The sequence below is a fragment of the Tetranychus urticae genome, chromosome 2 (assembly GCF_039701765.1).
Source record: "Tetranychus urticae isolate SD_2017Ah chromosome 2, NJAU_TeUrti_SD_1.0, whole genome shotgun sequence".
NCBI classification, from domain to species: Eukaryota; Metazoa; Arthropoda; class Arachnida; order Trombidiformes; family Tetranychidae; genus Tetranychus; species Tetranychus urticae.
In genome coordinates this window covers 18,784,410-18,800,710 of record NC_142959.1, presented here as the reverse complement: position 1 = coordinate 18,800,710, position 16,301 = coordinate 18,784,410, and the positions used below count along the sequence as shown (strand labels likewise).

Genomic DNA, 16,301 nt, shown 5'->3' with positions numbered 1-16,301 from the left:
CGCCATTTAAATTGAAAGAATTGAAGACAATTTCTTACAGGACTTGTAAACTCAATGGACAGATTAATTAATTTTCTTATGAATTTTTTGTTAACTTTTGGGTGATTAAGATGATTATATTCCAATAATCTAATCTACCAGTTAAGATTTTAATCAACTCTTTAATCTTAAATGTGTCTAATATAATTTAATATCTTCTGGCTGTGTGTGTTCCTCATCAATTTATCTTCCTCTTTCCTTTCTTTCATTCTTTCTTTCTTCCCTTACTATTTCCTCTTTTTAACTGAAAGAAAGAGGCAATTTGGATGGGACCAGAAACGGAATTCATTGCACCAGGCGAGGCTCCCATATTTCGTCCATCCGAAGAAGATTTCATCAAAGGTCCTCTTGCGTACATTTCAAAAATTCGGCCACTTGCCGAAAAACATGGGATCTGCAAGATAATACCACCCCCTGTAAGTATTGTGAATCTCGTGAGACTGATAAGCCTCATTCATTTGTCCATTCATTCATTAGTCCTGACATTTACCTGAAACCTCTACCCTCTAAATCATACGAAATTAGGTTTTACCTGTTTTATCATGTTTATGCAAATTATATTTAATATTTCCTCTTTCCTTTTCATCTCAACAGTCCTTCCAACCTCCATTTGCCGTTGATGTCGAACAGTTTCGATTCACCCCCAGGGTTCAGCGACTGAATGAATTGGAAGCGAAGACACGGGTCAAATTAAATTTTTTGGAACAAATAATCAAGTATTGGGATCTACAGGTAATTGGTCCTAGAACATCAAATCTCACAAAATCACGATTTCGTCTTTTTTGTAATTTTTATTGATTATCTAGCTTTTTGCCATTCTTTCCTCTTACAAGCACTCTTCGGCTAAATGAGGATGAATTTTCACCTTTTGTTTGCTTTTCATTTTGTTCGATTTCACACTCCCAATGCGTCTTTTATCTGCATGGCTCCATCTTTATTATTCATAATTTTTTATTTCAAAAATCTTTGCTTGCCTTCAAATCTCTTTGTCTTCTCATTTTACACTCATATCTCCTTCTTTGGTTTTTTATCCACCGATTTCATCTTTCCTCATTTAGCTCATTTTCATATTAATTTTAATGTCCATAATTATCTAATTCACTCCGTTCACAACTATCATTTTAATTTAACGGGTTACGATTGCCCATACCTTTTTTCTCCATTCCTTTTTCAATACATTAACGTCCTTGTTAACCTAACATTTCTTATTCATTTTTAAATTTTCTTTCTCTTCTTTTCAAACTTGCCCTTTAAAGGGAACCTTGTCCAGAGACAAAGTTAAGGTAGGAACCTTTAATGGCGTTGATTACTATTGTTTTTGTTTGAGTGATTTATCAAGGCTTTGTTAGACAAGACAAATATTTTATTCCGTGTCAAACGAAGCTGTCCTTTTCTTTTATCATTTACCTATATTAGATCTGTTTTTTATTTTCATTTGTACCAGTTCAGTAATATACTCGCATTAACGAGTTGGAAATCTGCCTGACCAACTATTCATTATTTTGTTATAAATTACCTCTTTGTTTTATCATTTGTTTCAATACTAATTTGATTTTTTCCATTTTTTCAGGGAGCTCCTTTTAAACTTCCTACTGTCGAGAAGAAAGTACTTGATCTTTATACATTACACAAAGTCGTCGCCGAAGAAGGAGGCTTTGAGACATGTACAAGAGAAAGAAAATGGTCCAAAGTTGCTCATCGCATGAATTTCAATTGTAAGTAATCTTATACTTTTCAAGATAAATAGCTTTTTTGTTCTCATTCATGATGATATAATAATTCGTTTTTCCCATAACCTTCTTTGTTTTACATTACTTAAATCTCAATCTAAATCTGATTTTTTTACTATCATTGATCAGTAAACCCACAAAACAAGGGTACAATCTCATCCTTATTGCGACAACATTATGAGCGTATTTTATATCCATTTGATGTGTTCCTTAGTGGAGCCACCATTGGTGGTGATCTCAAGATTCCTGGTGTCAAGGTTGCTCATGATATCAGCCCAATTGTAGAAACAAATGGTAAACTTTATGAACCTACACCTATACCAATCATTAAGGAGTCATCTGAAAAGCCAGAAATTAAACAAGAAATTGTTAATTTTGAGTCAAGCAATGGAGATTGTTCTAAGTCATCTTTCACCTCGGACAAAGATGCTTCATCACTAGGAAATCGAACAGAAGAACCTTGTATGACAACCTTGAAAGGACCTTCAACTTTGTCACCAACAAGTACATCAACTTTAACATCTACAACTCCGGTTACAGCTAATAAGACAAATATTAAAACGGAAAAAACGGAAGCTAGGCAATTACGAACATCTCCTCGTAGAGTGGGAAGACCAATAACTTATAATGTAAACGTAGACTTGAGTAGACAAATTAGACTGGATCGCACAATTAGTGCTCCTAGCTCTCAGACTAGTGATTTTAATGAAGACGAAACAACTGATTGTGAAGAATCAAAAGATGAGGACGAGGAAGAAGAACCAAGTGAACCCATACAACTTCGCCCATCGCCCAGAAGACTTGCTCATAAAATGCAAGCTCATCCAGGACAAAGGCGTAGGACCAGTTATCCCAGGGTGGACAAAGGTTTGTCATTTATCTTTCCTGATAATGCTTATGTTGTAGCATTAGGGAAAAATTTACTATTTAACTAACTATTCTAACTCGATAGAATTTAGTTACCTTGAACGTTTTACACAGACATTTCAGGTCTGTTTTCTTGTCCATTCACAGAGTTACAAAGATTACAGGTATATGGAGCTGGACCCAAGATGCCCGGTTTTTCATCTGAAGATTCATCAAAGATCAAACCTCAAGAAAAAAATGAAAAACAAGAAGTCAAAGAAGGAAAAAGTCAAGTAAGAGATCTATTCATTCAAGTTGTGCTATCATAACTTTTAATTCACACAAATCAATAAACAAATTAATTTTTTTCTGTTTTTCCTATAGATTTGCACTCTCTGCAATGAAAATACATTCACACATCAATTGCTTAGATGTGCGGGTTGTGATAATTTATTTCACCTTTACTGTCTTATTCCTCCTCTTAATAGTATGCCATCGGGTAAGTGATTATTGAGTTTTATTATTAAAATTTGATGCAAGATGATCAATCAGTTGAGAAAAGTACTAAGCATTTATTTATATATTTCAATTCTATATGTTATCCTTGTTGCTACAATGATCTCATTGTATCAAAATCATCAAAATGGCGCTGAATCAACTCATTGTAATTATCATGCTAAAATTTTTTCTTCTCTTAATTAAAATTCGCAGGAGTTTGGCATTGTCCCCGTTGTGTAGCCTTATTCGTACAAAATCAGCCTCAACCATTCACCCATGAATTTGGTTTTGCCCAGAGTCAGCGAGATTATTCTTTAGCGGAATTTGGTGAAATGGCTGATCAATTCAAAGCAGACTATTTTCGTCTACCACCACATGTAAACAAATTATTTCTTTTAATTTCACTTTCGCTTAATCATAATCTTACTTAATTACACATATTTCATTCTCATTTCAGATGGTTCCTTTATCCCGTGTTGAGAAAGAGTTTTGGAGACTTGTATCGACAATGGACGAATCAGTGACGGTAGAGTATGGCGCTGACCTCCATACCAATGACTTTGGCTCTGGTTTTCCAACCAAAAAATCCAAATTCATCTCACCAGCTGATCTTGAATACATTGACCATCCTTGGAATCTCAATAATCTACCCATTTTAGAAGGAAGTGTTTTCAAATACATCAACTCAAATATAAGTGGAATGATAATCCCATGGATGTAAGTCTTTTCTGACTAAAAAATGTCAACATCTTTTTCAATTTCTTATCTAATCCATTCCATTTCTGTATGAACTCTTCACTTCGATAGCTACGTTGGCATGTGTTTCTCAACATTCTGCTGGCACAACGAGGATCACTGGTCTTATTCTATTAACTACCTCCATTGGGGCGAGGCCAAAACCTGGTATGGTGTTCCAGGGGATGGTGCTGAAAAATTTGAACACGCAATGAAACAAGTAGCTCCAGAACTTTTCGATTCACAACCTGATCTCTTACACCAACTTGTAACAATCTGTAATCCAAATATTTTGATGAAAGCTGGTGTGCCTGTAAGTTTATTTTCATTTTTTTCATCTAAACATGAGTTGCTCTCTGAATCATTGATAACAAATTCTCTCTTCGTTTGTATAGATTTATCGGACAAATCAGCAAGCTGGTGAATTTGTGGTCACATTTCCTCGTGCATATCATGCAGGCTTCAACCAAGGCTTAAATCTAGCAGAAGCTGTTAATTTTGCACCATCTGAGTGGATATCTATTGGCAGAATTTGTGTTGACCACTATTCAATGCTTCAACGTTATCCCGTCTTTAGTCATGATGAACTTATTTGTAGGATGGCCAGCATAGCTGACCAATTAGACATTGCTATTGCTATCGCAACCTATGATGACATGCTCGAAATGGTGGAGCGAGAGAATCGCCTTCGAAGAGAGCTCGATGAATGGGGTGTTACCCAGAAACAGCAAATGGTTTTTGAAGCAATACCTGATGATGATAGACAGTGCTTTTACTGTAGGACTACCTGTTATCTCTCATCACTTTCTTGTGAATGTAAATCAGGTTAGGAGCACTTCCTTTTTTTGCTTAACTTATCTCTATTTACTTTTGCCCAGAATCTCTGATTTTGTTGTAAAAGTTGGGTGTCATAGAAAATTTTATTTGTATTTGTCGCTTTTCATATTATTTGGCCAGCTATTAAGAACATTTCGTTCAGTTGATTTAGTCTTTCATGAAAATTTTCATTTAAAATCTAGTCAAAATTGTAATAAATCGTTTCAGCTGGTTAAGCTTCATTGTGCTCTTTGATCCAGTTGATTTAGTTTTTCTGTTCCGTTGTTTAGTTTCCAGCATTATTAATCTTGCCATAACCCAATTTTTTTGTCAAATCTTCATTGTTAATTGAAATTCTCCTCTATTTCTATTCTATTTTAGTTTCAAGGTAAATTAGTTTCACAATTGAGTGTTCTATATCCTTTATGTATATTTACAGGATATTGTTGTCATCCTGGTTTGAATAATATTTCTTCGCAATCAGAATATGAAAGTTTTCTTCCTGTGTTTTTTTGAATGTAACTTTTCTTGTACAGTCTCTAAATTCTGATAGAGGAAAAACTGAAATTTCGATTTTAGCTCTGCCAATTTCCCAATTACTACTCCCGGCAATACTCAATAAATCTAAAAAGCTACCAGAATGGATCTCCATCCATCCCAGCGTTAATTATGATAAATATTTAATTTTATGAAGACATTTAATTTTCATTTAAGCAAGACTCGTTATAGTTTTGCCTGATTTTCGCCAGATGCAATTGATGATACATTCAATTCAGATTGAAAGGTGCAGATTAAAATGAATCGAAAATTGAAAAAATCTATGTCAAAATGGAAAAACCTATTTGCTATGATTTTTAATCTTGGTTCAAGCAAAAATGAAAATAAGTTAACGTTGAACTATTATTGATGGACTATTTTCTGTTAATGAAGATGCCTCTGAAATAATTTAGTAGTGATTGTTTCAATTACCATAAAAATATGTAATTTAACTTCGCTCTTATGTTCCAAGAAAAATTATGATGATTAAATGGTGTTCAATCTTAATTACTGGTTCAAGATTTTGAAATAGATTTTTTTAATGATCATTTGGATTATCCCATTTTGAATTTGGACATTTTCAATCTGAATTGACTGTAACTTCTTACGCATCTTATTAATCTTATAAGTTGGCTGCAATCCACTCTCGAATTTCTTCTGCTTTCAGAATTTTACATGCTAGTTTACAATTTTTGAGCACTATTTTGTTGGTTTGTTTACATTCTATCGAATTTTCTGCAATTAACCTGTCAAGTTATCATATTTTGTTTATTCTTTCAAGCTAACTAAACTTTCCGTAATGCATGAATAATGTATTTTGTAATATCTTCTCATTTTTAGTCTCATTGCATTTTACTGATTAAAACTCAGTTTCTTGACGTTTCACCGTTTTAATACTTTTACAGAGAAATACTTCCATTCCATTATAAGAGAGGCATTAGACGTCGAATCTGCATTGCGTGAAATATTATATCAAATTCTAATGTTCTTTGTATTTTTCTTACAGATACGTTTGTTTGTCTGGCTCATAGAGACAAATTGTGTGATAAGTGCACACCATCTCAATATATTCTCAAATATCGACACTCATTGGATGATTTCCCAGAAATGATGACAAAACTGAAAGAGAGAACTACAACTTACGAAGAATGGTTAGTCAAAGTAAAAAAAGTGTTGAACGGAGATACAGATGAGATCGTACACTTTTCGGAAGTTCAAAATTTAGCGGAGGAAGCAAAAGTGAAATTCTTTCCAACCAATACAGATGTTTATGAACAGTTAAAGTTGCTAATCGAAGATATGAAGGAACAATCCAAAGTGCAAAAGAAAATGATAGAGCAGGCAAAGAAGCGAGAAAATATCTCAATTTTAAAGAGACTCAAAGTCGAATTACTGGGTCGTAATTCTTCTATAAACTATACCAATGAAATGGACCTCGACAGTGACGATGTCACTTGCATGATGAGAAATAAAAAACTAAAGAAAGCTGTATAAACTCAAATGGATTCAAAGCATGGCAAAGATCAATATATTATTTAAAAAAATCAACAATCTTCACAATTTTCTATCAATTACAAAAATAGAAATGCTTATGCTAACCCGGCCTGGTTCGTAGCAGAAAGCTTGAAATTAATGATTCAGCGAAAGCGTTTCTAATTACACATCCCACACTTCAAACTATACACAACCGCATATAAATATATAAATATATATTCATATAAATATAAATACACTCCATTTACATCCTTAATCATCTCCTGAAAGCAATGTTTTTTTCCTCCCTGTAATCCTAAATTCCTTTTTTTCGCTCTCCTCCTTCTTTATCCATCTCCACCTTTCCCCCCTCTCTATTTCAAATTATATATAAAATATAAAACAATTGAAAAATGTATTATGATTATATATGAGCGTATGAATAATTTGATCGATAAACTCGCTTTGGGTATCGATCAAATAAGCTGAATTGATCACAGATCAAATTAGCCAATTCAACTTTATCCTCCTTTTTTGTGCAAGATCCGATTACTAGCCAGAGTCAAGAAATAGACTGCGTTCTATTTTCTTTCCTCCTTATTCTTCATTTTTTTCTTCAACATCATCATCATCCTTTCCTATTATAACTCTCAATCTCTCTTCCTTCTTGTCCTCGTCGCATTTTAAAACCTTAATAGGAAACAATTCATTTTGTTCCCAAATCATCAACTAAAACTACAAAATTAGCTTTTTTCAATCAACTTCTCATCTTAACTATATTTTCTACCCCTAATTATATCTCATCCAATCTACCAGATAAATCTCTATTTCTCTCTCTCTCTTCTCTCTCTATCTCTCATTTTCTCACTTTCACTGTAAATTGAATTTCGGTGTTCTCAAATTAAATTGTATTGTATTAAGGTACATTAACTTCTTGGTGTGACCTATCCTAGATGTGATGAATTCAACTTATAAAATAACAAAAAAAATATACGCTTATTTACATAAATCCTGTATTCACCTTTATTTTATCCGTGTTAACCTAATTTGGATTAATCACAGGGAAACAAAATATGGAATCAACAAGTTCACAATTATTATCATTGTTTCCACACTTAATCAAATTTCTTGATCTCATCTGTTACCAAATAACATGATTATCAATTGTTTGATACTCTATTGAAGTACATAACATTTTATTAGGTTACATCTTTGGCTATTCTTGAACAAGTTACATTAATAATGATAACTTTCCAACAAATACATGATAATCAAAACAATTGATTATTCGATCAACGTCAAAAACAATTTACACTGATTATTTAACTCAACCATATGATATGCTTAAGATTATCTAATTAGTCATTTTTACTTGTAATAAATGATCTCAACTTATAATAATAGTTGGCTTACCACAAATTTGATTATATGCAGCAAGGAAAACAATGGTAACAATATTTCAATGATTATGTCCAATTGCTTACAATCGATGTGATGGATTTTTAATGGCAAATTATCATCATCAGGTTCAAGTTGGTTTGTTATTGAATTAATAATTGTATCAATAAAAAAAGGTTGATCACAATTATTCAATGATAAGATGGAAACAATTGGAAACCTGTGAAAACCATTACTCCTTTATCCCTTGTCTTTATCAATCAATAACAATAAACTGCAATCAATTTTATCCAAGACTCTTCTTCATCATCATCATTCCTATCATAACCTACCTTTATTTCATCAATTGTTTACAATTAAAACTCAAGGGAAATCTAAAATTTAACTGTAAATTTCAATGATCCCTTATAAATTTCAATTTTTAACCAACTGAACATCATAAAAGTGTAAACCAGAAACGAGAAGCAAAATGGTTACTTACATTTATAGTTAGATCATGTTAACTGTCAACAGTCATTACCTTTTTATTTCATCAGGTATCGTAATATAGTTAAACCATTTTATACTCACTACCAATTTAAACTATTCACAATTTATGATTAATAATATTTATTCAATTGGACTTCACAATAACCATGTTTTATATCTTTGTCTTGCCTTTAGTCAAGGAAAATTGGTCATCTTTTCAACTTTTTGTTTTTCACCTTATTTTGTATTCTTGTCCAGTCACTTTTTAAAACTTACCTTCTTTATCCTTCCTCATTTTCCTTACTGATTCAAGAGGAACCTTTAGATTCAATAATTATCCTGTTGGTTTATTGATTATTGTAAGTAAACTGTTACAATGTTATAATTATCTTAACTCCACACAGACACAGGTACCTATATGCGTAAATAGCATTAAGTTACCAATTAATTACCATTGGCTATTGATTGTTGAATTTTGAAGGCGCGCTATTCAACTCTATTGATGCAACAATTTTTTTTTGATTGTTTATTGTATTAACTTTGATTAAATGAACAATTGATGATTGTTTCATTGGTAACATTGATTCAGTTAACTTAATAATACAAACAACGAGATCCCAAAAAAACAACAAGCAAGCAAGCAAAGTGAAAAAGATTAACCATAATCAAGTTATGTTACAAAATGTTATAATGTTACATTATATACAAAATATATAACACTTTTTTGCTTGCTTTGGTTCAAAGGTTGTGAATCTAATTAAACTTATAAATCATTATAATGAAGTGTAAACGTATCAGTTTGAGTAATTAAATAAAAATTATACTTTAATTAATTCACCAATCGGATTGAAAAAATATTGTTTCAATATGAATCAACATCCATTAGCCAAGGTTTCCTTTGAACAACAAAGATATTGAACAGCGACGGCAAGCCTCATTTAAATTTTGATCCAACCTTAGGTCAACAATTAACCGTTGATTTGATTATTTTCACTCTTTAATCAGCTGACAATCAAGTTTGATTAGCTGAAAAATCAGTTGAGACATCAAGCCTGATCCATAGTTGCATTGAACTGATACAGATTTGTTTACTGTCTAAATGGTAAAAACTGTAGATTGTTGTCTTTATTTTCAACAATTTAGCTCATGACAAGAATAAACATGATGAAAACAGGATTGATTAGGAGTGTGATTGTTAAAGGGGAAAAGAGATGACAATTGACAATCCAATTTAAAACAAATCTATCAATTGAACTTTATATACCAAAATAATGTCAAAACATTTCCTCAACTCATATGTCTTTTCCTTGGTATCCATTTCTTTATTTTGTTAATCATGTTTGTCAATATCTCATTCAATGATCATCACATGAAAAAGATGAAAATGATGGAAGAAATGATGAAAAATAGTGAAAAGCTGGAAACAAAAAGTAAAGGCAACAGTGAAAAGTTGAAAAAAGAAGATCAATTTCAATATTGATTTCATTTTTGCTTCCATTCATCATCTTTCAAGGATCAGTAAAATGTCTGAACATCTTATCATAATGATCAACATCAACATGATCATCCTTCATCATCACATTTTATAGCATTTGATATCAATTGATTAACAAAATAAAAACAACAACAACAACAATAAATAAGATGAAAACTGAAAAATACTGTTGAGTTTTTGGTTCAATCTAAAAGGTCTTCAAAGCTTTCCCATTTTCATCTCGTTGATTAGATGGATTTAAATTGCTGATTTATGGACACAATAACAACTCGCTACAACTGTGAATCCCATCTTAATAGTCAACCAAGGCGAGATTCATGTTTAAATTGTAGTTTTCTCAGGTAAATTATTATTAAGGTAAAAACAAAGAGGAGAAACAAAATACAAGGTAAACAAAAAGTAGACCCAAAAAAAGCAAGTTGATCCCATGAAGACTCATAAATGTTGTAAAGATGTAGAGAGTAAACAATTGATTATTACAACAATCAAGTAAAGGTTATTGTTTTCAATTGGATTAACGGGTAAAAAACAAGGTAAACTCTGTCCTCTTCTCATCATCATCATGATTCACCGTAAAAGACTTGGAAATGTCCATTGAATTAAGTTGAAATTTGCTTCTTCCTTTATCATCCTTTCACCATCCTGAACCTATTCAATGTAATTTTTGAGTCTACAAAAATTGGCTCACAAACTAAGCCTTAATTTCAATGGCTAGTTCAACCCAGTAAATCCTCTGGATTTTCAATCAACCTCTTGAGACGTTTGACCACTTCCACTGGATGATCAAGATGATGATGAAGCGAACTACAGATCAGCTCATTCAGCTTTCTTTGCCCATTTAACAATAAACTACTCAACTAATTTAAAGGATCAACTCTTTTCTTGTTGCCCATTTTGCTTCTTGATTTGCCTTTTCGCAATTTAATATTAACCTTTATCGTTGTAATTTTCTGACCTTTTTTTTTGCTGGTCTCAATTACAACCTACAGGAAGAAGGGCTTCAAATTGTTGTCCCTTGATTAGGGAAGGAAAACAGCAAAAGAAATAAAAAGATTGGATTAGCAAAAACAAGAAAACAATTTACTCCATTAACCATTCCAATGTATTCACAATGAATAACCTTTTAACCATCGATTCAATTTTTGTTCAAAATTACCTTATTGATTGTAACCTCATCTCATTCAATCAATGTTAACCCAATGGCCCTTAAATAAAATTTTGTCAATCGTTTTTTATTTCAATAATTTCTTCCTTTTGTTTCATTTTATTGATTTTATCAATTTTTAATGTTAAACTGATGGTTATTCAATAATTGTTGTATAATTCAATGAAATGGGAAACAATTTTAATGTAAATTCAATCGATCACTAAATTGTAAGTTTAAACCTTCACTTTAGACGTTCAGTTGAGGCTTAAATTTTTACTTACAAGTTGAACTTACATTTAGGCCTACAATTTAGGTTGACAATTTAAAAGCTGGAAACCCAAAAATGGTTGACAATATCAATCAAACGCCATAATCGCATTTTTGACACTCCAATGAAACCCAAACCATGATTGAGGTTTCACTGAACAGGATAAACATCTTTTCACATCATCATCAGTATCATTTTCATCCTCTCCTTTATCCTTCAGTCTATCACCATCAACATTATCATCATTATCAGCATCATGATAATCATTGTGAACAAGTTCGCATCATTTTGAAGCTTTAAATTGAAGGGAAACGCTATTAGTTTAATCATAACAAAGGCTTTTCAAGTGATCATGTTTTGTCTGCTTCTTTGACTTGATTTACATTGAATTTGATCATTTGGAAGGAACGATGATAAGATAATAATAAAAAATGATTCTGTCTATTCTGCCGTGAAAAAATGAATCAGATTTGAATTGGAATGAAATGAATTGAAAAATGTGAATTGCGACCCAATTGAACAAGACAAAGTGTTAGATTGGTTAATATTGTTTGTTGAATAAGCTTCAGGCAAATGACATTTGTTTCCCTTTCAACCTTTTCAATAATTTCAATTCATTGAATTCAAATGATTGAACAATCATGTAAACAAGTTATTTACCTTAAATCATGAAAAATGATCATTTATATTTGTCAACCAAAAGCAAATAGTGAAACAAACAGGAGCAATGATTGAAATATGATTGACCGACTACAGATGGAAAGGTTTGGTTTAATTGTTCAACATTTGTCAACATAACAGTTGAAAAGCAAAGTTAACAATTAGCTAATTATTGTAATGTTAATTGATTGAAAGACGTAAAAGGGTTTCAAATTAAAGGTGATGTTGACGATGAAAGATGAAAAAAGGTTTAAACAATCATAAATGTAAAGAGCAAGTTAAACAATGAATGATGAAGACTTACGTTAAGGCAAGAAAAGATGATGAAGATGTAAAATAATGTAAACATTAATGTACACTGAATTGAAGATGGTAAAGATGAAGATGTTGAAGATGATGATGATGAAGATGAAGAAAAGTAAAGAGGAAGAAACGAGTAAATAATAAAGTATAAAAAAAACGAAGAGGAAAAAGTGAATGTGTTTGGTATGAGGAATGAAAGATGAGGATAAAAAGATGAGGTTGTTGTGAATAAATTATTTTTCATCTATTTTGACTGGCTTTACTTGCTTATTATTATTATAATCATTATTATTATCATATGATAGATCAGTCAACATTAAGTTAACCATAAGAATTGAGATTAACAAGGGAAACTGATATTTATACTACATTTAATATATTCATTTCATTCTCGTACTTTTTTTTTCAGGCCTTCACTTGCAACTGAATAATAATAAGCTTCAAAGCTTTCTTGGTTACAACCATTATTAACTTGATTCATTTTAAATTAACATGATACATGATTAACTAGCTAAATCAATTGTGATCAGCTTTTGTATTTAATTGGAGTTGAATAAAAATTATGGGTTAAGCTGTTCAACCAAAACTGGTCAACTTGTACATTCTGGTTACTTGGTTTTGATTGTTACTTTGCTTTTTGGCTTGGATTTACTTGTTGGTTTATTTCACTTGATTTTTGTACTAATTTGCCAAACAATTAATAGCCAATTGTTTAATAATTGTTGATATCTTTGTATACATTTGTTGTTTGATTGATTTTTGTTAGATTGGAAAATTGTTTCCATGAATCTCGTGAGGATTGCTTTTGATGGTTCCATTTTTTCCCATGTATTTGATTAACCAAATTGGAAGGTCCTTTTTTGGTGCCAATTTATTTAATCATTTTAGGTTGTAGTTATGGGAAAATATTGTCTATACTCTTGTGATTAAATGAAACAATTTATTATCAAAATAACAGGTTCCAGAGTATCATTGAATACAAGTCTTTAATGGATGTTTACCCTTAACATCTTGATCATGTAATACTATGCTATTTTCAATGTAAACAAAGGTAAGTATTAATTGGAATGAGTAGAGAAAAGGTTAATTAGCTGAAACAAAGTAAATTACGGCTAATATGAGTCGAGTAATTCATTGGAAAATAATTGTTTGTCAAACACTTTGTAAATCAGTGAACAAGTTTACCCTAATCATTATTACCTTATTGGATACAATATTTTAGCAAAGTAAAACTGAAACCATTTTTGTTGTTAGATGGATGAGAAAAGTAGGAAAAAAAGAGTTGAATATTTTGACTGTTTCATTGTGAATATTCTGGGCTCTTCTACCTGGCTCATGATGATCAGCCTTTTGTTTTGTAACCAACAACCAAGAATCCTTTTTGGAAGCAATTAGCTAAAAGCATTCAGTTAAGATGGGTTACATTTGGCGTCAATGAATGAAGAGAGTGAAGGAGGAAGATGAAATGATGATCATCATGATGAGGGTGATGTTGGTGAACATGAAGATAAACAGGATGAGAGGTAAGACCTATAAAGTAGATTGAAGGTTGAAGATATTCAGGAAGAGATGATGATAAGGAAAAAGTCGAGATCAATTGCCATTGCATAACTTGTATGGGACTCACATGGAGTTAAACGATGAAGGAGAAAGCAGAAGATTGAAGATGATGATGATAATGATGATGATGAGAAGGATTTTTAGCTTGAAAGGGAATCTCTTTTCACTGGTAAAGATATTTACATTTACAGCAACAGCAACAACAGCAGCAAAGGCCAACACTTTGATATTGAAATGGTTATTTATTGTCCAATTTGGTTATAAAGAAAGAAGATGAAGATGAAAAAAAGGCAATTGTTTTGTAGGAATTTTGGGCTTCACAGATGTAAACATTATCATCTTGATGATCATCATGATCCTTTAGACATGAGATGAAGTCAAGATTAATGGCAAATGTGTGAATATAATAGCGTAAAAACATGAACGCAGATAAACAAGACTAGAAATCATCAATCAGCTGGTAAAATTGAAATCATATTTCAATTTTGTCTTATTGCTGTTAAATCATCATTTCGATCTCTCTTCGCCTTTTATCAGCTTCTTTTCTTGTTTCCATGTTTACTTTGTTTATTGCATGATCCAATCATCTCCAGCTTATGTCCCATTGAAATGAATTAACTAAATAAGTTTCATTTTTCAACTTTTTCCTTTCACCAGAAGAAGCAAAAAAAATCCATGAAAGTAAATAAAAAGCAATGAATGTAATGCTTAGAGCCAAATGCATTTTCTTGAGCTTTGATAGTTGAAATGTCCATCTTATTTACAGCTTTGTGTTTATTTGTCTTTGATTAATTGTTTGGCCTCTCCTTCAGTGTTAATTGGTGTGAAATTAGATTAAAAACCTAAAAGAAAGGGAGAAAAAGAGAGAAAAGATAAGTTAAATTGTTAACAATTAAGCTGGTTTAAAAATTGTTTGGTTGTTAAATTATTTCCACTTGTTTAACTCTATTACTGTTATTATTAAGATTGTTGTTGTTGTTGAACAATGTGTGATGATGATGATAATTGTTTAAATGGATAATGATAATGAGTGTATCACACAAAACACTAATTCAGGCTCACTTTACAATCATAATTTAATTGTTTAAACTCATTCTCATCTCATTGTGAAGATAGATAATCAATTGATTCAATTTCCCTGCCCAAATGAAGTAACATTTAACAAAGATCAATCAATTTTCTTCTCATCACAACATTTTTTGACCTTTTTCCCATCTCTTTCTTTCTGGCTTCATCTTCTTCCAAGGGACTTTTTGTCTTCAAAATAAAGATGATCAAAGATGAGAATCTGAAAGAGAGAGAGAGAGAGAAAAGAAAGAAACATTAAAGTTTTTCTGTTCAACAAAAGTCCATGTAAAAAGGAGAAAAAAAGATAAAGTAAAAGTGTCCAACCCTTAAAAACAAGTGATGAGGATGTTGGATGAACAGAACGAGAAGATGAAGTTGGATGATGATCAGGGATGATGGGAAAGACTGGGAATGAAGAGATGCCTGGAAAGTAAGACCTTAAGGCAAAAATGAAACTCCAAGAAGAGGTATAGGATAAAAAGTGATGAGGAAAAAGTGATGTGAAGAGAGAGAGAAAGAGATAGACAGAGAAGAGAGAGAAGAGCAAAAAAGAAGATGTAATTTCAAGTCTTTTCATCTTCTCTACTTGTTTTTTCCATATAGGAAAAAAGATGAAGATGATCAAGTTGGGTGGAGTTGCAAGGAGGAGTCAAAAGTGTTGACTGGTTCCTAAATATCATGGCTATAGATTCAGTAAAGAGGGAGAGATTAAAGATGAGGATGGAGAAGAAGATGAGATTGGAATGAAAGTGAACAGTCAAAGGCACAGTCATATTGGCACAAAGAGTCATTGCAATTTGTTTTGTTTGTTTTTTTTGTTTGGACGAGACCAAGAAAGAGCCAGAAGAGAGAGGCAAACGAGTTTGGAGAGACAAAAAATAACACCATCAACACCATTATTCAGTCTGAGGAACACCATGAATTAATATTTTCAAATTTTTTGGAAATTTGTTTTTACTCCTTTTTGTTTTGTCGACTGCCTTTCTTAAAGCTTTCCTCCAATATTTTGTTGTGGCTTGCTGTTTATCATGTGTTACTTTAACCTCCTTCTTCAGTGATTATTTCATGTAAACAAGCATAATATTTGGTTGTTTGTTTTACCTGTTTGTTTGCTTCCATTTCAAGAATTTCCGTCGATTTCGTCTTCTCTGTCCTTCTCCGTCTTCTTTGTCTTTCTCGTCTTCATCGTCTGCACCGTTTAGATCGTCTTCCCCATCTTTGTTTGTGTTGTTAACCTGTTAATTTTTTTATCCGATTGAC

At 31.8% G+C, this 16,301-nt stretch overlaps 1 protein-coding gene and 1 long non-coding RNA gene across 4 annotated transcripts; one reads left to right on the top strand and one right to left on the bottom strand.

Annotated features, from left to right (window-relative positions):
* The first annotated feature begins 53 nt into the window (after window positions 1-53).
* LOC107371409 (lysine-specific demethylase 5) lies at window positions 54-7,683 on the top strand. 3 transcript variants are annotated; one of them, XM_089267939.1, is made up of 11 exons: window positions 54-455; window positions 634-771; window positions 1,610-1,754; window positions 1,899-2,636; window positions 2,784-2,908; window positions 3,000-3,114; window positions 3,327-3,490; window positions 3,571-3,830; window positions 3,921-4,161; window positions 4,244-4,673; window positions 6,208-7,683. In XM_089267939.1, exons 1-11 carry the CDS (start codon window positions 306-308, stop codon window positions 6,693-6,695), a joined length of 2,994 nt encoding a protein of 997 aa, XP_089124065.1. In that variant the 5' UTR covers window positions 54-305; the 3' UTR covers window positions 6,696-7,683. The 3 variants fall into 3 exon arrangements, with proteins under 3 accessions (XP_089124065.1, XP_089124064.1, XP_015794970.1); XM_089267938.1 differs by having other exon boundaries at window positions 2,760-2,908; XM_015939484.3 differs by having other exon boundaries at window positions 2,751-2,908.
* Window positions 7,684-13,179: 5,496 nt separating this feature from the next.
* LOC107371584 (uncharacterized) lies at window positions 13,180-16,285 on the bottom strand. Its single transcript, XR_001570831.3, has 3 exons — window positions 16,143-16,285; window positions 15,178-15,261; window positions 13,180-14,815 (listed from the first exon to the last, which is right to left on the bottom strand). It is a non-coding gene; the product is annotated as an uncharacterized LOC107371584 (long non-coding RNA).
* Between the last annotated feature and the right edge of the window lie 16 nt (window positions 16,286-16,301).